Source organism: Ambystoma mexicanum, chromosome 3q (assembly GCF_040938575.1).
Source record: "Ambystoma mexicanum isolate Mex_15411 chromosome 3q, UKY_AmexF1_1, whole genome shotgun sequence".
Taxonomy (NCBI): Eukaryota; Metazoa; Chordata; class Amphibia; order Caudata; family Ambystomatidae; genus Ambystoma; species Ambystoma mexicanum.
Genome location: NC_090926.1, coordinates 56,136,943 through 56,164,159, shown reverse-complemented (window position 1 = coordinate 56,164,159; position 27,217 = coordinate 56,136,943). Strand labels below are relative to the sequence as shown.

The 27,217-nt window shown below is 48.4% G+C and overlaps 1 protein-coding gene across 1 annotated transcript in view; it reads left to right on the top strand.

The window, feature by feature from the left end:
* Positions 1-27,217, top strand: part of EIF3L (eukaryotic translation initiation factor 3 subunit L) — a 277,699-nt gene that overhangs the window by 132,079 nt on the left and 118,403 nt on the right. The window contains exons 4-5 of the mRNA XM_069653069.1: positions 5,059-5,138; positions 5,246-5,307. Coding sequence (XP_069509170.1) covers positions 5,059-5,138; positions 5,246-5,307 — 142 coding nt within the window. The remainder of the gene's footprint in view (positions 1-5,058; positions 5,139-5,245; positions 5,308-27,217) is intronic.

Genomic DNA, 27,217 nt, shown 5'->3' with positions numbered 1-27,217 from the left:
AGCGGCCCTCAACATTCCCAGGCGCCAACACATAGCTGACACTAGACGTAACCTTCACTGGCTCTCAATCCCTCACCGAATCTCCTTGAAGTCTCTGGCTCTTACCCATAAATGCCTTCACAACCAAGCTCTTTGTTATCTGGCGAACAGATTTTCCCTCCATAGCTCCACTAGACCTCGCAGATTGGCCCAAGCCAACTGCCTCGTCATCCCACGATTCAATCTCCAAAGATCAGGTGGAACCAGCTTCCCCATCTTGGCAGCTAAATTATGGAACTCACTCCCTAATGAGCTGAGAGCAGAACCCTCCTTTCTGAGATTCAAACACCTTACCAAAGTCTGGCTGTCCTCCCAAGACATCTAACACCGGCTCACTGCCTAACTTGTACTTATGACGTACCTTTGTATATACATTCTGCTTGTCTTCTTATTGCTATTTTTCTGATTGTAAATTATGTAACTCATCTGTAAACATTGTAAATAATGCCATGTTCTGCTTTCATCATGTTGTATCTAAGTTATGCGCCCGGTTGCCCCTGGGCCTGGTGCGCTTTAGAAATAAAATAAATACTAAATACTAAATGTATTCAACAGTCAGTCCTAAATCCTTCACTAGAAGGAGGCAAGCTATATCACACAAAAATACTTCAGTACTTTACACGGTACGGGTCTGAGGCATATAAACTACTTTGAAGGAGGAGCAAAAAGGCATAAGTTAATAAAACGAATATTACAGTTACTCTTGGACAGGGCAAACATTTTGAGTTCATCAGAGAAGTGGATTCATTGCAATAGGTTAAGCCAAAGTCAATGGGCTAATGTCTTGTGTAGGATAAAGCAGTTCTGGTAGTTAAAAGAAAAGATTTATATGTTGGTCCCAAGCTGACTAGGCTTTCAAGTTGCCAAAGTTTCAACCACTTTCGCAGTGAGAGGTAAATTCTCTAGGTTGGGTTTTCACAGTACCTTACAATGAAAAAAAAGATACAGCTGAAGACTTTTGTTCCTGGCAGTTCCTGCAGATCTCGCTGTTCCTGAGCCTCAGCCGTGGGGACAAGAGGGAGGACGTTGGACTAGTGCACTGCTCAAAGCTGGCACTTGGCAAATCTTCAATTCCGGTAGCTGTATTAAAGTACACCAACTGGTGTCACTCTCCCTGGCTATTCTGTTTCATGGAGCACTCTGAGGAAAATACAACCAGCTCCGAGAATGGTATCCGGGTGGCTTACGAGTTGATTGGTCCCACCAACTCAAAGGGAGAAGTCGTCATTGAAGGGCTTCTCTATCGAGATTAACTTGGTGGTTCGGACCTGCAGCAGGGCTTGACTGGGCAAACCAACGGTCCAGGAGTTGCAGCAGCCGCCCTCTTCCAGCTCGTCTTCGGTTCATTTGTTGCAGTGGTTGACTCTGCCTTCCAAGCCAAGAGACTTGCCTTTTTATCCAGTTTCCTCCCATTCATTCCAGCCTAGCTGCCACTCGCCCAGCAGGGTGGCTGTCCTTGCCAGACAGTCAGCCAGTCAATCATGCCAGAGTGCATTTTGGTCTCCTAGGAGACTAAGTACAGGGAGTTTCGGGCACCTCCCTCGCTTCCTGCCCACCCCAGACTCGGGCACCAGAGGCGGTCTTCAGTCCTGAAGCCTGCCAAAGGCGATGAAACAAAGGTACCAAACCTGGTTTGGGGCGCAGAGCAAACTCTAGAAGGACCTTTCCATAAAGAAATTGCGAAAAAAGACTGGGACCTGTTTAAACAAAGGGGGCTCAGACGCCATCTTGAAAAACATGGCTCCTGCGATTTAACGCTACCGGTGTTCACGGTCTGGAAAAATGATGGCAGTTGGTTGGAAAACCAATGCCACCAGCCATTGTGATAGAAAAGGATATCATTTGACTGCTACATGAGTATCTCCAGCACTATATAGTAAGATAAAGTGTGCTGGGTCTAGGAATTTGAAAAGACTGAAGTCAATTTCACTTTACTTTCTCTGGGAAACAGTAGTTTATCCCAGGGAAGGTATTTAAACCTTGGGAAAGCCTGAAAGACTTCCCTGTGCCACTGCACTGAGGGTGCTGTGTGACAAACATGAGAAGATGATGCCTATTGAGTTGTCTAAAACTCCATAATCAAAGAACACAAGAGTAAAACGTGCATCAAAATACATGAGAGAGTGGGGGGAAAAAAGGGCCAATCTCTCCAGGTAAAAAATATAAAGTCCTCAAAATCCAGCAAAGTTGCTGGGTCTCTAAGGTTAAGGGAATTGGCACATTTTTGAGAATTCTCCCTAACGGGGAATTAGCACAGAAATTTGAATTAATTCTAACACCAAGCAATACCTTTTTCCCCACCGTACCTTTTTGGTTTTAAGAAATGTTTGTGGCTGGGTTCTCCTTGATGTGGCAGCGCTAGACCCGACCTTGGGATTCCTTGGTCTGGTGACGAAATGCAGGACAAAGGACCGGGATCTCTCAACAGCAGTCTCGATGGAGGACCTCTGGCATGGATTTTAGCAACTTTTCTGGTCGCTCTGCGGTTTTGGTGCCCTTTTTGCAGCACCAACAAAGGACGCGATTCGCCCAGTCAACCTTTGGTTCCTGAAGTCCTGCACTCTGCTGAGGCGACTTGGGTGGGTCGGATTGTGTCTCGTTCACCTGGAGCTCTCTACAGATCTCTCTCTCTACAGATCTCTCTCTACAGATCTCTCTCTCTACAGATCTCTCTCTCTACAGATCTCTCTCTACAGATCTCTCTCTCTACAGATCTCTCTCTCTACAGATCTCTCTCTCTACAGATCTCTCTCTACAGATCTCTCTCTACAGATCTCTCTCTACAGATCTCTCTCTACAGATCTCTCTCTACAGATCTCTCTCTACAGATCTCTCTCTACAGATATCTCTCTCTACAGATATCTCTCTCTACAGATCTCTCTCTACAGATCTCTCTCTACAGATATCACTCTACAGATATCTCTCTACAGATATCTCTCTCCATCTCCATCTCTCTCCATCTCCATCTCTCTCCATCTCCATCTCTCTCCATCTCTCTCCACATCTCCAGCTCTCTCCACATCTCCAGCTCTCTCCACATCTCCAGCTCTCTCCACATCTCCAGCTCTCTCCACATCTCCAGCTCTCTCCACATCTCCAGCTCTCTCCACATCTCCAGCTCTCTCCACATCTCCAGCTCTCTCCACATCTCCAGCTCTCTCCACATCTCCAGCTCTCTCCACATCTCCAGCTCTCTCCACATCTCCAGCTCTCTCCACATCTCCAGCTCTCTACACATCTCCAGCTCTCTACACATCTCCAGCTCTCTACACATCTCCAGCTCTCTACACACCGCGCGCTCTCTACCTCTTTCTCTTTCTCACAGAAAGGTGCGGGTGGCTGTTCTGTCAGGACAGCCAGACCCCCAGTTTGAGCTGGTTCCATTCAGGCATACAAAGAGCAGTGGAGTGAAAAATTCCTCCCCCACTTCCTGCCTGCTCAGACACACTGGAGCCTAGGGATCAATCCCTCTCCCCCGGGGCTATGAACATAGCCTGCAGTAGAAAGTTACACAATAGTTGGCAGAACACGTCCACTGCCACCAGCCATAACTAGGTTGGTTGTGACCAAAAAGTCACTGGAGCAGATAGACTGTGAATTCTACTCCACATAAGGTTGTTTGTGTGTCAATTTCTAAGTTTTCGGAGCGCTACAAAGTATCTCACTATCCATAGTAACTGTAGTTACTCTAGGATAAAAAAAATCTCTTAGGAGAACCCAAAGGGTTCCCAGCAACACTGCCCATAAGGAGCTGTGTGCTGCAATAGTAAAATATTAAAATACAGATGCCTTACAGAATGAATGAGTGGAAAAAGGCTCCACTCATTCAGGATTTAAGAAAAAGGTCCAAACATCCAGCAAAAGGTGCTGGGGGTCTCACTAGGAGAGGCGATGCAGCATTAAAAATGATAAATCTCCAGTGGGTCCAAAATAAAAATATTTGGGGAACATGTACAGTGTACACAGCTGAAGACTGAGGCCTCGGGCCATGGCTAGTAGCCCGGTAGTGTTTTGAAATATACAGTGGTTACAGCCGAAGGCCCTGGCTAACCCGAAAACATTGCCTGTGGCCACCTAGTGGGTCCAAAAGAAACCTAGTGGGGTAACATGTACAGTGGACATGGCCACCGTCCATGGCTAGTGGCCTGTTAAAAAAAAAAAACCTAATATACCAAAAACCTTGAAATTCACTGAAAAGACCTTGGGTAAGGTGCTGTTAAAGTTGCTGAGATATAATGCAACAAAACCCTCATGACCAGCTAACTCTGCGCATTCCTGTGGTTCTATGTACTTTCATCGTCTGGCATTTCAAAGCCTGCAATTTAAATGTGTATGAAATTTCATAGACTTTTTTTTTTGCCCAAACCCCTCCTCCTGCACATATTTTAACTATACCCAACCCCTTATCTGCCCCCAAAAAAAGAATTCGAATAACTTTTGCACACATTCAAATTGCAGGCTTTGAAATGCCTGGCAATGAAAGGACGCTGTACCGTTCCCGTAGCAAAGGCGATTTAATTTTGGTTGTGCACTTTTGTTCAACCAGAATTGCACCAGTTTTTGTGTGTAGATATGTATGTGCGGGCTAAAGGGTATGGTAGGGCGGGGGTTGAGGGCTTTGCATACGGCAGTGAAGTTTATACACACTGCAGTGCCAGAGTAGGAGGTAAGCTCTTTGATATGGCCACGACTGTGCCCTTAGTTAACATGTAGTTATATTCTTGCAACTCCACCTCTCCGCTGGTGGATTGTTGTTTTTAGGAATTAAGTGCATAGGGGTCAGAGGTCCACGTTTTTCAAGTCTCTGTGAAACTATGTTCTCATGTTCAGTAGTGTGCATTTATCTGGCTGTCCCCTCTCTCGGGAGCTGGCAGTGTATCCTGTATCCATAGTGGGCTGAGTCTTCTGAGGGTAATCTCAACAAAGGTCACTGTCTGCCACTGAATTGTTTAAAGTTAATAGCTTCAATGCTCTTGATCATCTACATTTTTTGGGTGCTAATTTTGTTTTATTTTGCAGTTGGGCTAAGCTGACGGAGAGGTTTTTCAAGACCTCCCCCTGGCCTGAGGCGGAGTCTATCGCCGCCCAGGTTGGAAATGGTAAGTCCAAAGTCCTCTTTGTACCAGGGGTTAATGCTTGGGGATGGGAGGCGAAGGGAGACTGTGCCAAGATTATCTTTATCTTATTTTTCCCCATCTCCATGCAGATGCTGTGTTCCTGATCCTCTACAAAGAACTTTACTTTCGCCACATCTATGCCAAAGTTAGCGTAAGTCTTGCCATGAGCAGGAAAATGTTAGTTGGGGGACTGTTAGGCTTGGTGAAATCAGGATCTGTGGAGGATTGATTTTATTTTTTTATTTTTTTGCTCCTTCTTAAAGCCATCACCGCCGATCACTTATGTTCCCTAAAGGCATACAACGCAGTGGTTGGCTTGGACAAAGATGCCCGCAGCTGGAGTCCCCCAGAGGGTCTTTGACAGTTTATTGGTTTCATAACTGGAAGATGTGGTTAGATCTCAAATGGTTTTTGTTCATTGCCTTCTATCCAGATTTCAAGCTGGGGGACTGCCCTAGCCCACCTTTCAGCTAAACCTCAAACAGGTGGAGGCTGAACAATCTTGCGCAGTGTTAGGACAGTTTTTCTAAAGTTCAACTATGGGCTTCATAAAACCATTCATCTGTGACAGTACATAAGCTCTATTCGAGGGGATTGGGTCCTCCGACGTATTCCATATCTGACAGGTAATCACCACAGCTGTGCTGCTTCGGAAACTTTTCCGGCGTCTGCGTCGATGCGCCGACGTCGAGGACCTCCTCCGACGTCATCCGATGTGATAAGTAGGACGCACGACGCCTGTAGCCTCAGTTCCGTTTTTTCCGCGAACGTGTTGCTTCGTGTTTCTCGGTTCTAAGCCTCGACTCTTTGGAGTTCTGTTCTTTCTGGTTCTTCGAACCTGTTCGTTTATGTATTTCTTCGACGATGTCTTCCACTGCGTCGTCAACCCCGTGTCCGGGCTTTAAGAAGTGCGGGGAGTGCGGGTCCAAGATGTCGGTGACTGACTCGCACGACGCCTGCCTCTGGTGCCTCGGGGAGGCCCACGACACGGATGACTGTATCGACTGCCTGTCGCTCACGTCCAAAGCCTTGCGCGAGCGTAAGAAGAAATTGTCGGTAGGTCGGGTGTCCAAGCCCCGGAAGTCGAAGTCGGCGGGGGTTTCGACGGATGATTCGAGGGGTGACTCTCTGCGTCATCGTCGGTAGTCTCGTCGGTCTTGTTCTAGGAGTCGGTCTCGCCACTCCTCCGCCTCTTCGAGGCATTCTCGGAAGCGCCGACACCGGTCGCCTTCCAGGTCCTCTTCGGAGGACTCTGCCCGGCCCGTCGGTTACCCCTCTAGCCGTGCGACGCCGGAGGAATGGGCTTCCTTCGGGAAGAAGATGTTGGCGATTCTTGAGTCGCAGGGTACTCAACCGTCCGCGCCCCTGAGTGGGGTCGGCCGTGTGAGGTCAAGAGCCACCGCTCGCAAGAGTGGTCGGCGCGAGTCACGGGAGAGGTCCCGTTCGGACAAGGAGGCTCGTTCTCGCCGTACCCGTTCCAGGTCCCGGTCCTCGACGCGATCGAGACCGTGTGCACCTGTGATGTCTTCGAGGAAGACATCGACGCCTGTGGCGTCGAGGGCGTCGACAGGCTTTCTCGAGGCTCCGGCTCCGAGGAAGTCGTCGAAGCCGTCGACGTTCAGGTCGTCGAGGGACACGCTCGGGGCTCCGGCTTCGAGGGCTGTGTCGACGCCACCGATACTGGAGGCGCTGCATCTGACGTCGACGCCGATTTCGTCGACGCCGATCCTCTCGGCTCCGTTGCCGGTTTTCTCGACGGCAGCGCCGATTCGCTCGACGCCTTTTGTGTCGGAGGTGCCCCGTGTCTCGGGTGTACCCCCTAGGAAGCCTCTGGCTAAGAGCAAGCACTCTCGGGTGCCTTCTTTTCGCCACCTGGAATATATTTCAGAGGCGGATGAGGATTCTGATGGCCTGGTTCCTCGTCAGGTGCCAGATGACATTGTCTCGGGCCATAGTCAGTTTGACGATTTGAGGCAGTCTCTGCATGATGCCAGTGGACTGGACACCTCTCCGGAGGTGGAATTTTGTCGGCCTGAGCCTGGCTCCCATGCCGATTCCTCTTACCGGCGCCTTATGGCTAGGGTTTCTGAGTATCTGGGATGGTCTGCTCCCCCAGGGGAGTTTGTGCAGGATGACCTGACGGACATCCTTGATGTTGGTCCCCCAACTGACCCAGTACTGCCGTTCCATATGGCTTTACAGAGAAGGGTGGCGGCGGCTTGGACTGCTCCGGAGAGTCTCCCGGCGGTGGGCAAGTCCTTGTCGCGTAAATACCGTCCAGCCAGTAGCGACCCCTGCTACTTGACCAGGCACCCCACTCCTGAAAGTTTGGTGGTGCAGGCGGCCACGGCCCCGGCAAAGCAGGCGTCGTACCCTACCATCCCTCCTGATAGGGACGACAAGCGTTTTGATGGCTGGGCGAAAAATTGTTTTCTTCTGGTGGTATGGCGCTTCAGGCGGCCAACTCCATTTGTGCCTTGTCACGTTTCGCGCACACTCTGTGGAACTGTGTTGCGTTGGCGGCTGAACATATTCCCGAAGGGGTTGAACGGGATGGTTTCCTTGCTATGGTCCAGGATGGTAAGGATGCCATGTGTGAGTCCGTTCAGTCGGGTCTGGACTTGGCTGATTGCGTCAGTAGGTCCATGGCGGCGAGCACCGTGATACGCAGGTTTGCGTGGTTGCAGAAGTCGGGGTTTGCTCCTGATGTGCAATCCCGGCTCCTCAACATGCCCTTTGACGGTGAACACCTTTTTGGCAGCAAGGCTGACGAGAGCCTTGAGAGGTTGCAGACCTCAAAAGCTGCAGCGAAGTCGTTGGGCGCTGCAGTTCGCCAAACTCCGCCTTTTCGTCCTAGGGGACAGCAGTGGAGGGGTGGTTCCTTTCGCTATTACTCGTCCTTCAGTAAAGCGAGAGGGGCTGGCAGTCAAAGAGGCCAGCGCATGGGTACCAGAGGTGGACGACAGGGTACCCGTGGTGCCAAGGCCGCTCGGGCAGTTGCCTCTTTGCCCTCAGGTAACGCCGCAGCCGCTCCCACTCAGTCATGAGGCCATGTCCCATGGTTCGCCGGTTGGGGGAAGGCTGGCGCAGCATCTTGTAGAGTGGCAAGCCATTACTTCGGATGTGTGGGTTCTGGAGATCATAGCCCACGGCTACTGTCTTCCCTTTCGGCACAGGCCTCGCGACAATCCACCGGGGAACCTCTCTTTGAAGTGTCCGCATCCGCTCCTTGCGCAGGAAATTCAAGCCCTGCTGGTGAAAGGCGCTATAGAACTGGTGCCTGTAGCGGAGAGGAACAAGGGATGGTATTCCCCTTATTTTTTGATTTCCAAGAAAGACGGGGGATTGAGACCCGTCACGGACTTGCGCGGTTTGAACAAACTCCTCAGGAAGGACAAGTTCAAGATGGTTACTCTCTCTCAAGTCCTCCAGGCCCTTCAGCTTCAGGACTGGTTGGTGTCACTCGACCTCAAGGATGCTTACTTCCATGTGCCGATCCATCCCAAGCACAAGAAGTACCTGAGGTTCGCGGTTGGCGACTCGCACTTTCAGTTTCGGGTCCTGCCGTTCGGATTGACCTCCGCCCCGAGGGTCTTCACCAAGCTCATGGTGGTGGTGGCAGCGCATCTCAGGCAAGGGGGGATTCACGTCTACCCCTACCTGGGCGATTGGTTATCAGGGGAGATCTCCCGAGCAAGTCCTGGATCATCTGTCCGTCACCTGCCACTCCCTTCACAGGCTGGGCTTCTCCCTCAATTTAAAGAAGTCCCATTTGACGCCAACGCAGAGGCTCCAGTACATCGGAGCAGTGCTCGACACTTCCCTGGGGCAGTGTTTTCCTCCCCAGGTGAGGGCTCTTCACATTCAGCAGATGGTGCACAAGTTTCAGCATGCCCAGACGCTCCCAGCGTTCGAGTTCTTGAGGTTGCTCGGCCTCATGGCATCCTGCATTCTTCTGGTGCCAGAGGCTCGCCTGCGCATGAGATCTTTGCAGTGGGCACTCAAGATGCAATGGTCGCAGTCCTCCGGCAGGATGTCGGACCCTATTCAGGTGCCGCCCTCGGTCGCCCAGGACCTTCTGTGGTGGGCCGTCGAAGGCAACTTGATGAAGGGGGCTCCGTTTTGGCTTCCCTGGCCGGAGGTGACGATCGTGACGGATGCATCCCTCACGGGATGGGGAGCTCATGCCAGCGGGCTGACTGTCAGCGGTCGTTGGTCTCCGTCGGAGTCCAGACTCCATATCAATCTGTTGGAGCTGAGGGCCGTCAGGCTAGCCCTGAAGGCTTTTCTGCCGACTGTGCGAGGGAGGAATGTCCTGATCCTGACGGACAACACGGTGGCCATGCACTACCTCAACAAAAAAGGGGAGGCAGGGTCACTTCCTCTGTGCAGGGAGGCGATGCAGCTCGAGTTCTGGGCCATCCAGCAGGAAGTTTCGGTCTCGGCAGTTCATCTGGCCGGAGTCGAAAACGTGACTGCGGACGCTCTGAGCAGGCAGAGCGCGATCTCTCACGAGTGGGAGTTGGCTCAGGAGATTCTCCAGGAGATCTTCGCCCTTTGGGGGACCCCTCAAGTGGATCTCTTCGCCTCCAGTGTCAACCGGAAGTGCGAGAGGTTCTGCTCGCGGGAATTTCCTCCAAAAGGAGCCTTAGGAGACGCGTTCGTGGTGGATTGGTCGTTCCCGCTGCTGTACGCGTTTCCTCCAGTCCCCGTCATCCCGCAAGTGCTGCGGAGGTTGCGGAAGTTCGGTTCCTGGATGATCCTCATTGCTCCGGCGTGGGCTCGGAGGACGTGGTACCCGGACCTTCTCGACTTGTCCATCTGCCCTCCACGTCGTCTTCCCTACCGAGACGATCTGCTCTCACGGGAGGGGGGTCTGGTTCTCCATCCAGAGGTCAGATCCCTCAACCTTCACGCTTGGCTTCTGAAAGGTTGAGGTAGAGGGATTGGGACCTCCCTGAAGACGTGATGGAGGTGTTGCTTTCGGCCCGAAGGCCAGCAACTAAGTCTCTGTACCGTTGCCGTTGGCGTAAGTTCTGCGACTGGTGCAGAGTTCGGAATGTGGATCCTTTTGCATGTGACATCCCCATGGTTCTGTCCTTTTTGCTTTCTTTGGCCACAGGGGCTTGCAAGTGGGTACCATTAAAGGTTACCTGGCGGCGCTGTCCATCTTTAAGCGCTCGTCTGATGAGTGTTCTTACTTTAAGATCCCTTTAATTTCACAGTTTCTGAAAGGGCTCACTAATGTGTTCCCTCCGTCACCTTTCCTGGTGCCTGGTTGGGATTTAAACCTTGTTCTTAGGTTTCTTATGGGTGCTCCGTTTGAGCCTTTACATTCTTGCCCTTTGAGGCTGTTAACTCTGAAAACTGTGTTTTTAGTTGCGGTTACTTCCGCTCGCAGAGTGAGTGAGTTACAGGCACTTTCAGTTAAGCCACCCTTCACTGTTTTCCACAAGGACAGGGTTGTCCTTCGTGTTCGTCCTTCTTTTCTTCCGAAGGTAGTGACGGAATTTCATTTGGCCCAGAAGGTTGTTCTTCCGGCATTCTATCCTCCTCCGCATCCTGGTAAGGAAGAGGAGAGGCTCCATAGGCTTGATCCTAGGAGAGCTTTAAGCTTTTATGTTATCGCATGTCCCGGGTCAGAGTGGACGATCAACTCTTTATTGGTTACGCTGGTAAGCGTTTGGGGCAAGCTGTGACGAAACAGCCTTTGTCCCGCTGGATTATTTTGGCCATCTCGGAGTGTTACCGCTTGGCGGGTAAGGACCCACCGGCTGGCTTGCGGGCCCATTCTACCAGGGGTATGGCTGCGTCTACTGCCCTGCAGAGGGGTGTTCCTATTCGCAACATCTGTGATGCAGCCACCTGGGCTTCAGTACATACATTTGTACGGCATTATTCCCTAGATTCCATTAGTGGGCAGGATCTGGCCTTTGGCAAGGTGGTCCTTTGCTCTGCTATTTGATTGGCTATTATAAATTTTTTGTTTATAAATTCTTTCCCTCCTCCTTGCTCTGGTACTGCTTTGGGAGTCTGTCATAGATATGGAATACGTCGGAGGACCCAATCCCCTCGAAGAACAAGTTACTTTCTTACCTGGTAACGTTCTTTCGATGGGATGGTCCGACGACGTATTCCATATCGCTCCCGCCCTGCCTTCCCCGCTGCAGAATTTCTTTTGCGATTGCAGCTTACGTTCCGCAAGGCTTTGTGTCTGACTGGCAGTTGACTTATGTCACACGTTCTGGGGGAAAAAACTACAACTGAGGCTACAGGCGTCGTGCGTCCTACTTATCACATCGGATGACGTTGGACGTCGGAGGAGGTCCTCGACGTCGGCGCATCGACGCAGGACGCAGACGCTGGAAAAGTTTCCGAAGCAGCACAGCTGTGGTGATTACCTGTCATAGATATGGAATACATCGTCGGACCATCCCATCGAAAGAACGTTACCAGGTAAGAAAGTAACTTGTTCTTCTTATTATAAGGCCTTACCACCTGAGAATTTTGGTACCATGGACAGAGCAGCCAGGCTTATCTGGGAGGGAGAGTGTTAGGCAAAGTTTGTATACAGTAACCTCTGGGAACACTACAAATAACTCTGACTACAGGTATAGGAAACCCAACCTTTGGTATAAGCTTGTACTTCAGTTTTGGTAGAGTGTTAAGCAGTCGGGCTGATCTCAAGAGGGGTCAATGTGAGCTGTAGTGGAGTTAGAGATTTACAGTTACAAGTATTCAAATAAACTCTTACACTCAAGGTTTCTTGAATAAACCATTATTAATTTATGTATCAGTCGGTTAGAATAAGCCTTCAGAAGGGAGCAATATAACCGTAACACTCAAATACACTTCATGAAATACACCCTCTTAATCTCTCGAAATCAGTAGATAGCCTTTTGGGATGGCCCACAGACACTGCCTGCACCCTCAGGTGACTTCAATTGCTAGGGTGCTGAGGACATTTATATATCACTGTTGCATTTAGAATCATATAGTAATAAGTCAAAGGAAAAGGTTGTTTAGAACATACAAGAGACCACAAATATTCTTAAGCAGGCAAATGCTTTCAGATGCACCAATAAGAGTGATTCAGTGGAAGAGGCTAAGCCAGTCTATGTAAGCTGAAGCACTTCTTTGTAGTTAAGTAGGAAGTCTTTGCACAATGTTTTAGAAGTCTTTGAAGAAAAAAAGAATCAAATGTAGGGCCATAAGCTGATTAGACTTGTAGTAGAAGATACAAGCAACTCTACAGTAAGAGGTAAGTTCTCTCAGACTTTGTACAGTACCTTTTTTAAAATGAAGAAAAGATGCATTATATGACTCCTGCGCAGCTCTGCAGATCTCACTGCTCCCGGGCCTCAGTTGTGGGGACAAGAGGGGAGATGTCAGGGGTACGCCTGCACTGGGATGGTCAAAACGCACAACCGGAAAACTTCACTTTCAGTGGCTGTTCAGTGTTTCAGCTCCTCGCGTCTACCACAAATGGCAACACTGCGTTCCTGGTTGTCGAGATGGACTTTCCTTGCTTCTGGGTTCCCGCACTCTTTTGAAGAGGCTGAGGCTCAATCAGTCCTGCTTCCTGGGATTCCGGAGGATCTTCCTGGAGCTCTAGGCCAGCTTAAAAGCAACGACCACAATCTGGTGTTCCTCTCCCTGGCTATACGGTTTCCGGCAGCAACTCTGTGGAAATTCAACCAACTCTGAGATGGATGTCCAGGTGGCTTACTTTGAAGTTGATTCGTCCCACCAACTCAAAGGGAGAAGTCGTCCTTGCAGGGTCTTCTCTGTCAATGCGAACTTGGCGTTTCAGCAGCGCAGCAGGGCTTCACCGGGCAAACCAACTGTCCAGGAGTTGCAGCAGGCGTCCTCTTCAAGTTCTTCTTCAGTTCCTTCATCCAGTGGTCGACTCTGCCTTCCAAGTCAAAAGACTTGCCTTTTTTTCAGTTCTCTCCCATTCATCCCAGCCTAGCTGTCGATCACACAGCTGGTTGGCTGTCCTTGCTGGACAGTCAGCCAGCCAATCATCAGTGTACTTGGGTCTCCTTGGATACTAAGCACAGGGATTTCCGGGCACCTCCCTTACTTCCTGCCTACCCCAGACACCCTGGAGCCAGAGGCGGGCTACACTTGTGAATCCTGCCAAAGGCTAAACAAATAAAGGGGACCAAACCTGGTTTAGTGCGCAGAGCTTATCTCAAGAAGGACCGTTCCACAAAGAAATAGCGAAAAAAGAAGACTGGGTCCATTTTGACAAAAATGGCACCCTTGGGTACTTTACTGCAGGTCCGAATGCAACCCGCTGTAAATGCCCACCATGGTAGTTAAAACAAAACCACTGCTACCAGCCATTCAGTGAGCAAAGGGTAACTTACAAATGTTACATAAGCTAGACCAAGGGGATGCTAGGTAACCCCTCCGCACCATATTGTAAGATAGTGTGTGCTGGGTCTAGAAAGTTACAAATGTAAGTAGTCAATTTCACTCTACTGCTCTTGGAAACTGTAGTTTAACCACGAGAAGGTATTCAAACCTTTGGGAAATCTGAAAGACTTCCCTGTGCCACTGCACTGAAGGTGCTGTGTGACACAATGTAAAAGATGATTCCTATGGAGTTTGTCAGACTCCACAACCAAAAGAAACCGTGTTCAAAATCACAAAATACACGAGGGAGTGGGGGAAAAGGGTCTCGCTCTCACCAGGTTAAGAAAATCAAGTCCTCAAAATTCAGCAAAGTTGCTTGGGGTCTCTAAGGTGGAGGGAATTGGCACATTTCTGAGAATTCTCCCTAACAGAGGGCCGTAGTTTGGTGCTAAGAAATTGTAGCATACATATTGTCCTAATAAACACTATGTATTGTAAACATAAAGGGTTTATTTAAATACAACTAGGCCGAGCTAAATCTTGGATAAATACTATAACATATTTTCTGATGCTTGTGAATCTGCTTAGGATCGCATGATGTGCATATAGTCCGACATCTAGTGGTAACTGCAGAGTATTGCATCTTGTCTTTGGAGGATCGAAAGGACGTCGACATAGGCGTGCCTGTAACACTATCCCTGACGTGACTTGTATTGTACCAAAAATCCCTCACGTGTTGAGGTCCCTCAGATTGGGGTTTTTCCCGCCCAGCTAGCTGGTCCCCTTATGCAGAGCTCTTCCAAATTGCAAAATTATATTTTGTCCACGACCTCCGGTCGTTTATAGATATCGTCCCCTTCGACGACTCCTTTCTACTAACTCTGAAAACCGTGGAAGATCCCCCAGGCTTCGACGACTGGTCCTCTGTATGTGGCCGGCCTATACTGTAGGGAGAGTGGTGTCCGGGGGGGGATTCAATTTCTTTCAAGAATGCATTTCCTTCTCCCCTCTTTTTGTCCCTTTTGGTTTTGCTGTCGCTATAAACCTGCACTATGAACAGGACACCCTTTTTAAATGTTGCCCTTTTGTAAAGGCAAGTACCCCTGGAAGGGCACGCAAGTGCAATAAGTGTCTCCCTTGAGATCACCACGAGGCGTCCTGTCTGTCTTGTCAGCTCCTGTGTCCTAAGACTGTTAAGGAGCGTCAAGTTAAACGGTGGCCGGCCTACGCCATGATGCAGGGCGATGGTAGCTCCCCCACCGCCGCATCCTCCGAGCGACTACGAGTTAAGCGACGGCCATGGCTCATACAGATGCCATCGACCTTTCGTCTGATTATTCTTGTTCCGAACCGTCCGGCCTCGGAAGACAGGCCGATGGGTCTTCTATGGGGAGTGTACATCCCGGCGACAGGGACGCACCCGTTGCCCATAAAGGCAAGCCCACAACCCCATGTACCGCCTCGACTGACTCTTCGACGCGGTGCAAGACGCCAACGGGTACGCTGTGCTCCTTGACAGAACACGCTGATCCACACGGTCGGCAGCCCTCCCACACAACCGTGTAAATGGTATGCGTCCGGGCACTCTGACAAGGGCGTTAGCACCAAAACTCCTAAAGCTGTTGAGACGCCTCTTAAAAGTGCTCCAACGCAGAAAGTTCTGGCAAAACATCGAAAGCTACGGCAAAGCCGCTTGAACAGCCGAAACCCCTCCCCCATGATGCCAAGCATACGCAAGAGTCTCGCAAAGATTGTTTTGGTGGCCAATACACCCACAGCCAGGTCGAAAGACAGTCACACTCAGAGTAAGGCAGGAAGACTATTCTGAGGGCCCCCAGCCAAAGGAAGAAGCCTTCCTTGAAGGAGCTTCTCTGTTGAATGGAGATCTGGCAATTCGGACCCGCAGCAGGGCTTCACCGGGCAAACCAACGGTCCAGGAGTTGCAGCAGCCGTCCTCTTTCAGCTCATCTTTGGTTCTTTCGTTCCAATGGTCGACTATGCTTTCCAGTTCTAGAGAATCTCCTTTAAACAGTTTTCTCCCTTTCATTCCAGCCTAGCAGTCACTCACCCAGCAGGATGGCTAGCCTTGCCGGACAGTCAACCAGCCAAACACGCCAGTGCATTCTGGTCTCCTAAGAGACCAAGCACAGGGAGTTTCAGGCACCTCCCTCCCTTCCTGACCACCCAAGATACTAAGATGCCAGAGTCTGTCTTCAGTACTGTAGCCCGCCAAAGGCACACGAACAAAGTGACCAAACCTAGTTTAGCGTGCAGAGACAAACACTAGAAGGACCTTTCCAAAAAGAAACAGCAAAAAAAGACCGGGACCTGTTCAAACAAAGGGGCTTAAGGCGCCATCTTGAAAAACATGGCTCCCATTTAGGTGTTCAGTCGCGAAAAATCACGGTAGTCGTTGTAATACCACTGCCACCAGCCTTTTCAATAGGAAAGGGTAGCATTTAACTACTATAGGAGGATTTGGACACAGGGGCTACTATGTAACCCCTCCAGTACTCCATTGTAAGATGGGGTGTGCTGGGTTTAGGAATTTGGAAAGACTAGTAAAGTCAATTTCACTTTACATTCTCAGGGAAACAGTAGTTTATCCCAGAGAAGGTTTTTAAACCTGTGGGAAGTCTAAAAGACATCCCTGTGTCACTGCACTGAGGGTGCTGTGTGACGCACATGAAAAGATGCCTAGAGTTATCTAAAACTCCATAATCAAAGAACACAAGTAAAACACACATCAAAATACATGAGTGGGGGGGGAAAAAAGGCTTGCACTCTTTCCAGGTAAAAAAAAAGTCCTCAATCCAGCAAAGTTGCTGGGGGTCTTTGAGGTGAAGGAAATTGGCACATTTATGAGAATTCTCCCTAACACAGGTAGGCCCAGATAAATCTAGGGGTAAGTAAGTACTAACTAATTATATGAAATCACAATATCAAAACTATACTTGAAGGCACACAGACCCAAGTATAGACCTTATTTGAAATACATAACAGTAGTTCTAGGAAAGTCAAAACATATTCATACACATTCAGTATAGGTTGCACCTATTCTTGGGGAGTAACAACCAATGGTTACTTTCAGATGACGGCAGTAAACCCTTCCAGTTGTCTAATGATTCTCAGTATAAATCACTTAATCAGTCAACTGGACAATATACTTTTTGTGAATAGTGAAACACTTATTCTAGGTGAAGTAAAAACCTATAACTGCTTTTGTGATAACAAGTTTTCTGATGTTTGTTAATCTGCTTAGAATCACATGCTGCGCATAGGTCCGACATCCAGTGGTCACTGCGAGTATTGCATTTTGTTTTTCGTAGTCGAAAAGGGGACGTCGACAAGGCGTGTCTGTAACTATCCCTATAGTGACGTGTGTTGTACCCACAATCCCTCACGCGTCGAGGTCCCTCAGATTGTTTTTTTCCGCCCAGCTACTGGTCGCCTTTACGCGGAGCTCCTCGAGAGACATTGCAGATTTCATCTCCTCGACCTTTGGTCGTTTTCCTATATTAATATAGAACATATCGATCCCCCCCCTCGACGCTGTTGTGAAGCTAATTAATGGGAAAGTAAAACCCAATGGTACTTTACTGAATCACTCAGATATTCTAGTTGGGCAACAACCTAATGCACACTTATTCGAATGAATTGTGTCCTTCCACGTATTCGTCCTCTTATGATATTCGTATCCCAACTTCAGCAGGGGGTGCTGTTTTCGAGAACGCAGAGTCAGTCCCTCGAGGGCCGCCGTTGGGCGTCCACGTCATCCGCTGTATAAAGGGCTCGAGCTTCACCCATTACCTCAGTTATATTTTTCCGATGCAACTGCTTCGTGTTACGAACGTTGCATCAAGAATTTCTTCGATGTCATAGTCTTCAACTCCCTCCACACCCAAACCAGGTTAAAAAAAAAAAAAATTCTGAAGTGTAGCACGAAGATGTCTATAACCGACCCCCATCGGAATTGCCTCTGGTGCCTCAGCCCAGACCATCGGGTGGATGAGTGCGGGTCCTGTCAGGCCATGGCAAATAAGGCTCTTAAAAACGCAGAGGTAAGCTGGCGGTGGGGGAGGAGAAATATAAGTCTTCGAAAAGACAAAAGGATTCTATGGATCCAGTAGAAAATCTCATTGGAGAGTCGATCGAGGAAATCTTTGTCTTTGACTAACATCAAAAAGACGATGTCGTAGGTGGTGGTCCTCATCCTCTTCCGAGAGGAGAGTAACTTACCCATCAAAGCATGATTCCCCAGAAAAATAGGAGGCCTTCGATGCTTAAAATATTCGAGAAAACGGCCCAGACCCCTTCGAAGTTGCCACGTGGTGATCATGCCTCTAGTCACTCTAAAAGTGACAGAGGAAAATCAAGAGTTAAATACGTAAGGGTTGAAAGAGTTGAGTCTTCAAGGGAAAGTTCCCCGACGGGGCTAGCGGAATCGGCGTCAAAGCCAAGACTCGACACCGTCGACGACCATAGCGTCGAGACCACTGTTGAAGATGACGACACCTTTAGCGGCACTGAAGCCTCCTTCGACAGCATTGAAGCCTCCTTCACCGTCTAAGCCAGCTTCTACCCTATCGACGCCTTTATTGCAGCCTTCTTCGATACTAAGACCCAAGTCAACCCCATTGTCCACGTCTAGGCAAATTCCATCTTCTTTGCCTGAAAAGACTTTCCACCCTCAACCTAGACAGGAATTGTTTAGATCCATGTCATCTATATATGAAGAACATTGCTCTGAAGAGGATGTCACTCCAGCTGGAGTTAGATTTGGAGCCAGAGAGGTTCCTGAAGAACTAGTGGACCCACAGTCTAAAATAACAGACCTTTATGACTGTCTCCAAAATGCAAGTCGCTCAGACACTTCACCTGAAGTGGATTTTGAAAGGCCAGATCCCAGTTATAGGAACCTTATGGGAAGGGTCATTGATTTCATGGGTTGGAAAGCAGCTTCCCTGGATTTTGACCAGGATGACATGACTGACATCCTGAGTGGTGGGTCCTTTTAAAAGATCCTGTTCTCCGATTCCATAAAGCAAAATAGGGCAATGGTAAATTGGAATACTCCTGATTCGATTGCAGCAGTAAATAAGAAACTGGTACCAAAATATAGGCCAGCTTTATCAGATTCAGAATATTTATCCAAACATCCATCTCCTGAAAGTCTAGTGGTACAAGCTGCAACCTCCACAAGGCAATCAGCTTACTCATCAATAACCCCAGACAGGGATGATAAAAAAGTTGATGCTTGAACTCGGAAAGCTTTTTCTTCGGGCAGCATGGCCCTGAAATGGACTAATGTCACTTGCACATTAACAAGATTTACTCATACCCTGTGGGACTGCATGTCATCAGCGGCTGAACGCATCTCGGAAGGTGAGGAACTGGATGGTTTCCTAGCTATAGTGAAGAATGCCAAAGAGGCTATGGAGGAATGCCTTCAGTCAGGATTGGACACAGCGGATAGTATAAACGGGTCCATGGCATCTAGCACAGTCTTATGCATATTCGCATGGCTAAGGAGATCTGGTTATGCACCTGATGTGCAGTCTAGATTACTTAATATGCCTTTTGACGGCTTGAGGTTGTTTGGCAGCAAGGCAGATGAGAGCTTGGAGGAGCTGCAGACCTCGAAAGCGGCAGCAAAATCAATCAGCGCTGCTATAAGGCAACCTCAACAACACTCTTACGCAGGTTCATCTTCCTGGAAGAGTCGCCCTTACGCTTCTATTCCTCTTTTGGAAAACTGAGGGGGCAGGCCAGTCAGAGAGGCCAACAGAGAACCCTTTCATGGTGGAAAAGGGAGGTGCTAGATCAGCCACAGCGACTACTACCTCCTCAGCCACTGCAAAGCCACTTTGAGGTCTTAACCCACAAAACCCTGGTTGGAGGCAGAATCACTCAGTATCTGGATGAATGGCGGGGCATTATGTCAGATGCCTGGCCACTAGAGATAGTGACCCATGGTTACGGCCTTCCTTTTCATCAAAGACCTCAAGATCATCCACTGGGAGCCAACTCTGTAAAAATTCCAGACCCGCTCCTTGTGCAGGAGATTTTAACCCTGCTAGAGAAAGGTGCAATAGAACATGTAACTGTAGCGGGAACTAGCTCAGGAAGCCCTTCAAGAGATCTTCGCCCTTTGGGGAACCCCTCAAGTGGATCTGTTTGCGACCGGGGCCAACCGGAAGTGCAAACTGTATTGCTCAAGGGAATTTCTCCCAAGAGGAGCTCTAGGGGACGCGTTCGTAGTGGACTGGGTATTTCCACTACTTTATGCGTTTCCTCCAGTCCCTGTGATTCCTCACGTAATCAGGAGGTTGAGAAAGGTCAGGAAAACCATGATACTAATTGCCCCGGATTGGGCAAGGGGAACGTGGTACTCGGACCTTCTGAACATGTCCATCTGCCCTCCAATACGTCTTCCACAAAGAGAGGATCTTCTCTCGCAAGGGGAAGGTCTGGTTCTCCATTCAGAGGTCAAGACACTCATCCTTCATGCATGGTTTCTAAGAGGCTAAGATTAAGGATTGGGACCTCCTGGATGACGTAATGGAAATTTTGCTTTCGGCCAGAAGGCCAGCAACAAAATCCCTGTATCGGTGTCGTTAGAACAAGTTCAGTGACTGGTGCAGGGATAAGAATGTGGATCCATTTCTTTGTAATACTCCCAACAGTAATTTCTTTTCTCTTACACTTCGCCAATTTGGGGCTCCAAGTTGGAACTATAGAAGGTTACTTGGCAGCGCTGTATCTTTAAGCGCTCCTCGGAAGAGGTGTCCTATTTTAAAATGCCTTTTAGTCATTCAATTCTTGAAAGGGTTGACAAATGTATACACTCCGGCACCTTTTCAGGTGCCCATCTGGGATTTAAATATAGTCTTAAAATGTCTGGTGTGCTCCTTTCGAACCTTTACATTCTTGTACATTAAGACTGCTCACTCTTAAGACAATTCGGTTAGTGGCTATAACATCAGCCCGCAGGGTAAGTGAGTTGCAGGCACTGTCTTGTAAGCCTCCTCGCACCATTTTCCATAGGGACAAGGTTATTTTAAAAGTCAAACCATCTTTCTTGCCTAAAATAGTGTCTGATTTTCATCCGTCACAAAAGATTCTTACCTTCCTTTTATCCTCCACCTCACGCTAGTAAGGAAGATGAAAGTTTGCATATACTGGACCCAAAAAGGGCTCTGTTGCTACATTTTCATTTGGCAAATCTCCGACAATGTGACCAACTATTCGTTGGATATACTGGGCACAAATTGGGCCTTGCAGTATCTAAACTAACTCTATCCAGATGGATAATTCTAGCAATCTCTGAATGCTATAAACTAGCTTGGAAAGAGCCTCCAGATAGATCAAGGGCTCATTCGACCAGAGGCTTAGCAACTTCCACAGCTCTTCAAAGGGGTGTCCTGGTGCAGGATATTTGTGCTGCGGCCACATGGTCGCCTATACACACCTTTGTAAAGCATTACTGCTTGGACTACTTCATATCAAGGAGGACTATTTGCGAAAGCTGTCCTTCATTCAGTCCATAATTAAAATTTCTAGTACTCCCACCTCCGAAATTACCAGTGCTATGAGAGTCTATCATAAGATGAGGAATACGTGGGAGGACACAATCCATTCGAAGAATAAGTTACTTGCCAACTGTAACGGTCTTTCGATTGGATGTTCCTCCCACGTATTCCTCATCGACCCTCCCATCCTGACCCTCCGTACAGTTTACGCCAGTTGCACTCTAACTTCCTTAAGAGCCTGAGGACTTAAAACCTGATCAGCTGATGTGACCATGAACACCGTAAAAACAGAACTGAGGTAACGGGTGCTGCTCGAGCCCTTTATACAGCGTATGATGACACCCGACGGCGGCCCTCGAGGGACTTGGATTCTGCGGTCTCGAACACAGCCCTCCCTCCCCCTGGTGAAAAAATGTTTCTGAGGCAGCTGAAGCTGGGATACAAATATAAGATGAGGAATACGTGGGAGGAACATCCAATCGAAAGAACGTTACAGTTGGTAAGTAACTTGTTGTTCTGGACAGGCTAGCAGCCAGTCAAAGGAAGCAAGACCCAGTTGGGGTACACACATACAATCATCCTAACAGGACTAATCTGGTGATACCAACAGTTGAGGACACTCCTACAAATACCCTGCAGGAATAATCTGGTGAAACAAACACTTTACTTTTGGGAAGAGGCACAACCTACTCACAGGAGAGTAAAATACCTTCACATCTACTTTCTATTAGACTGGCAAAACGGTTTCTAAGGAAGAAAAGATGTTAACCATACTTTTAAGAATAGTGCATCACTCCTCCCTCTGTTGTTCGCCGGTGGGATATGAGCTACTACGGGACATTTTTGAACAGGGCAATTTCAGAGTGGCCTGACCTCCTGCTGTCCCTGAGGCGGAGACCTTCCGTTTGGCTTCAATACTCATCCTTCTGGAAAATCCTTAAACACAAATACCCAAGCTTTCTGGCACTTCCACCTGATGAGTTTGCAATTACTGAACTGTCCTCACCCTCCCCCATGAGAGGCACAATCTCCAGGCTGTACACCTTGGTGCAGACCGGATCGCCCCCGTACTCTCTAAATTAAAACATACTTGGGAGTTTGACCTCTGACTGGAAATGACCGATGAACGGTGGGCCCATATGTGTGCACGCATCCATGGGGTGTCCTTCAACTCCCGATTCAAACTGATTCAATTCAAGCTACTCCACAGGTACCATTACAACCCGACCAGGCTGCACCGTATGTCGAACCACTTCTCCCCGAGGTGCCCCAGATGCGGTTGCGACGATGCAGGCTATATCCACATGATCTGGTCCTGTCCCCGCCTCACTCAATTCTGGAGCGCAGTATGCTCTACCATGTCAGCTATCCTCGAACACTCTATCACCCCATCCCCAATGGTGTCTTTTCCATGACTTCCCAGAGCGCCACCAGGATTCCAGGAAATTGGCTGGCCTCTGTATGCTACCTGCACTATCCTACTCTGTTGGCTCCGGCCTACCGCTCCTACTCGCGCACATTGGCTCAGGGCGGTCACATGGGCTTCTGACACCGAGGAATCCTGGGCGATACAACCCGCCCACTCCAGACCTAGTGATATTTGGTTAGTTTCGCTCATTTATGTCTCCCTCTGACACCGATTTGGACCCTGCATCCCCAGCACTCTTCTCGCTCCTCCCCGTCTAGTTCCTGAATTGTCTTCTACTTAGCCCTGCACCAATCTTGTATGTATCCCCCATGTGTATAAACTGATTGTTGTACTCCTACATCTGTAAAGCCTGCTTTGCTTTGATTGTACATGCTCTGTTACTCACCTGTACCACCAAGCTGTATAAATAAAAGTTTTAAAAAAAAGAATAGTGCATCACACATCCAAGGTGAGTAAGAACCTTTGTAACTGTTCACTCTTAGAATTACAGTTACCAACCAACTCTTTACAAGTACGTTACTTTTAAACACTTAGTGTCTTTTCTAGGTAAAAGTCCCAATCCCTTGAAAGCCTTTCCCTTATTCTTGGAGCATGAGTGTTCTCCGTGGCAGAGGCGGGGTCACTAGGATTCGTGACCAACAGGCGGTGTCAGCATAGGTTCTTTAGTAGCAAAAGTCAGTTCTTTAGGAAAACTGGGCAAACAGGGGGAGTACTTTGCTTTTGAGTTAGAAGAGGGTCCAGAGGCTTCACAGAAGACACCCAAGCAGGATTCCAGCAGAGGGACTGGGTGCACTGGAGGAGAGGCCTCCCCATCATAAGAAACACCCCACAGCTACACAGAAATCCTAACAGGCTTAAGGTAAGTACATCCCCAAGCCAACACAGTACCTCAGCATTGAAGAAGATTCTGCAGCAGGAGGACTTAAGGGTCTGCAGCCAAACACCCGGTCAGTGGATTCCTTTTCGTGGTGACTGAAAACAAGACCTCAGAAGGAACTTTGTGGCAGGGATCGATGAAAAAGGCTCTAGGCAAGGTTTCTCTCACAGATTAATGCGTTTCTGTGGATTTTGGCACCTTTTCAAGGAACACAGAAAAAGACAGAAAATCACAGTTGAATTCTCGTTACAAATGTCCAGCACTCTGAGGGTACTTTTCGGACTCTATTAGTGTCTCTGGAGATCCACCAGGATGCCCACGAAGTTATAGCAAGATTAGGAAGACCGTGCACCGCACAGTGGCTTGAAGTCCCAGGGTATTGGGGTAGTGCAACAACGCAAAGTTGCAGCAAAGCGTGCGATGGCTCAAAATGCAGGTGGTCTTGAGTCTAGTGGGTCTCACCAGGCTCTAGGTTGTCTTTTTCAGAGTCCCCAGGTCGATTGGAAGGAAGGGCTACAGCAGGCTCCAGTTGCACAGGAGGCTCTCCGGTCGCTTGAAATGGTTTCAGCCGTGTTTCCTTCCTCTTCCTTTTCGGTTCCATTGGTCGACTTTTATTCAGCTTCCAAGTTTGCAGTATTTATTAGGAACTACAGAACAACCTCTGCATTCTCTCGCTGCATGTTACAAGAAGGGGCGTTCTGGTGGTCCAATCGGAACAGCCAGCCCCCCACCAGGATTTGTCACCATTCAAGCAAGGCGTAAGACAAAGGGCTGTGGAGTTTTGGATTCCCACCGAAGATAAAAATCACACACAGGAATTTTCCACCCTGAATGTCGAGGAAAGGAACAAGAAACAACACACACTAAAATGGCAAAAAGAGAAGAGCGGGGCAACTTTGGTAAAATGACCACCTTTGGGTGCCTTTACTTCAGCTATGAACACAGCGCGCGGTAAAGGTGCACCAAATTAATACAAGGTATCACTGTTACCAGCCATTGAAGGTAAGCTTGTCCCTGTAACAGAATTGTTAGTTTTAATGTGAAAGGGGATATATTGTATGTCCCCAGCACTCCACATAAGGTAGGACATGCTGGCTTCACAGATTATAATGTAAATGGGATACAAAGATCCTTTCTACCCTTGGGAACTGTAGTTCTCTCAAGGTTAGCAAAAGAAAGTAAAAAGGGAGCCCCTGGGTCAACCCAGCAACAGCAGGCACTTATTGCCAATAAGCTGTTAAAGCGGATAACTTTAAAAAGACATTATGTAGAGTATTAAAAAATGACACCCATGAAAAGAGTTAAAGATTATGTGAGTGTGGAAAAAGGTTCCCACTCACTGAGGTATTATGGAAAAATATCCCACTAGTAAAGCAAAAAGTTCTAGGGTTGACACAGGTCAGGGAGATTTACCAGTTCTGTGAAAATCTTACCTAACACTCGCCTTTTATGCAAGTCCCTCCCATTCATTCGCAACCTAGCTGTCACTCACACAGCAGGGTGGCTGTCCTCCAAGGACAGCCTGCCAGCCAATCACCTTTGGGTGCATTCCTGTAACCAAGGAGACTAAGCACAGGGAGTTTCAGGAACCTCCCTTGCTTCCTGCCCTGCCAGACACGCTTGAGCCAGAAGCGGGCTTCACCAGTGAATCCCTCCAAAGACTAAACAAACAAAGGGACCAAACCTGGTTTGGCGCGCAGAGTAAATCTGAAGAAGGACCTTTCTAACGAGAAATGGCGAAAAAAGACGACCGGGTCATTTTGACAAAATGGGCACCCATGGGTGCTTTACTTTAGTTGCAGCCTGCGGGTAAAAACACATAATGGTAGTAAAAAGTACACTGCCACCAGCCATTAATTGTAGAAGGGGTAACATAAAAATGTTACGTGAGAAGATGGACAAAGGGGATACTAAGTAACCCCTCACTTTAGTACTCTTGGAAACAGTAGTTATCCAAAAAAAGGTATTTAAACCTTAGCAGAAATCCAAAGAACGACGCTGCACTGAGACTGCTGTGTCACAATATAAACAGATGATGCCAATGGAGTTTGTCAGACTCCAAAACCAAAAGAAATGCAGTGTTCAAATCAAAGAAAAATACATATTAGTGAGAAAAAGGTCTTACTCTCTCCAGGTTAAAAATGAAAAGTCCTAAAGTCCAGCATAAGTCTCAAAGGTAGAAGGGAATTAGCACATTTCTGAGAATTCACCCTAACGGGTGCACTTTGCGTTGTTGCTCAATCCACAACTTGAAAGCAGTCGCAGTGGATGAACTTGTCCGCACAGAATTTTCCATGTCTGAAATCCCATTCCCTTCCATGATTATTGCCCAGAGTTTGCATAGCGGGTATCACCCATCATCACGTTGGGCATATTCTCAGCCGTGGTTCCCACACAAGGCAGCAGATTTGCTAAGCCCATCTTTAGCAATGCTCACTGGATGGATTTCTGGCTTAGCGCGGTTTCCCTTTATTTTATTTGTCAGCGTGTTAGGGAGAATTCTCAAAAATGTGCTAATTCCCTTCACCTTGGAGACCCCCAGCAACTTTGCTGGATTTTGAGGACTTGATTTTTTTTTTTACCTTGAGAGAGTGAGCCTTTTTCACACTCATGTATTTTGATGTGTTGTACCTCTGTGTTTTCTTCGGTTATGGAGTCTAAACAACTCCATAAGCATCATCTTTTCATTTGTGTCACACAGCACCCTCAGTGCAGTGGCACAAGGAAGCCTTTCAGGCTTTCCCAAGGTTTAAATACCTTTTCTGGGCTAAACTACTGTTTCCCAGAGTAAGTAATGTGAAATTGACTTTACTAGTCATTTAAATTCCTAGACCCAGCACACCCTATCTTACAATAGAGTGCTGGAGGGGTTACTTAGTATCCCCCGTGTCTAGATACTCATGTAGCAGTCAGATTCTACCCTTTCCTCTCAGAATGGCTGGTGGCAGTGGTTTTACAACGAACTACCATGATTTTTCCCGACCGCGAACTGTTTGTAGCTCCAGTAACTTTAAAATGTGGGAGACATGTTTTTCGAGATGGCGTCTGAGCCCCCTTTGTTTAAACAGGTCTTGGTCTTTTTTTCTCCATTTCTTTGTGGAAAGGTCCTTCTAGAGTTTCTCTGCATGTCAAACCTGGTCTGGTCTTTGTTCATTCGCCTTTGGCGGGCTTGAGGAGTGAAGACCACCTCTGATGCCCGAGTGTCTGGGGTGGGCAGGAAGTGAGGGAGGGGCCCGAAACTCCCTATGCTTAGTCTCCTTGGCGACCCAAATGCACTCTGTGGTGATTGGCTGGCTGACTGTCCAGCAAGGACAAGCCACCCTGCTGGGTGAGTGACAGCTAGGCTGGAATGAATGGGAGAGAACTGAATAAAAGGCACGTCTCTTGGCTTGGAAGGCAGTCGACCACTGGAACGAAAGAACCGAAGACGAGCTTCAAGAGGACGGCTGCTGCAACTCCTGGACCGTTGGTTTCCCCGGTGAGGCCAGGCTGCAGGTCCGAATCGCCAAGTTCACCTCGACAGAGAAGCCCCTGCAAGGACGACTTCTCCCTTTGAGTTGGTGGGACCAATCAACTCGACAGTGCTGCAGGAAAGCGTATAACCAGGGAGAGGGACACTAGATTGTGTGCTTTACTTGCAGGCACCGAAATTGAAGTTTTCCAGACTGTTCAAGTGCAGTGCAGGAGTCCCCCCGACGTCGTCCTTGTCCCTGCGACTGAGGCACAGGAACAGTGAGATCTGCAGGAACTGCCAGAAATGGAAGTCATCAGCTGCCTCTCTTTCTTCATTTGTAAGGTAATGTAAAAGAAGACTGAGAGTACTTATCTCTTGCGGTGAAAGTGCTTGAAACTTTCGCAA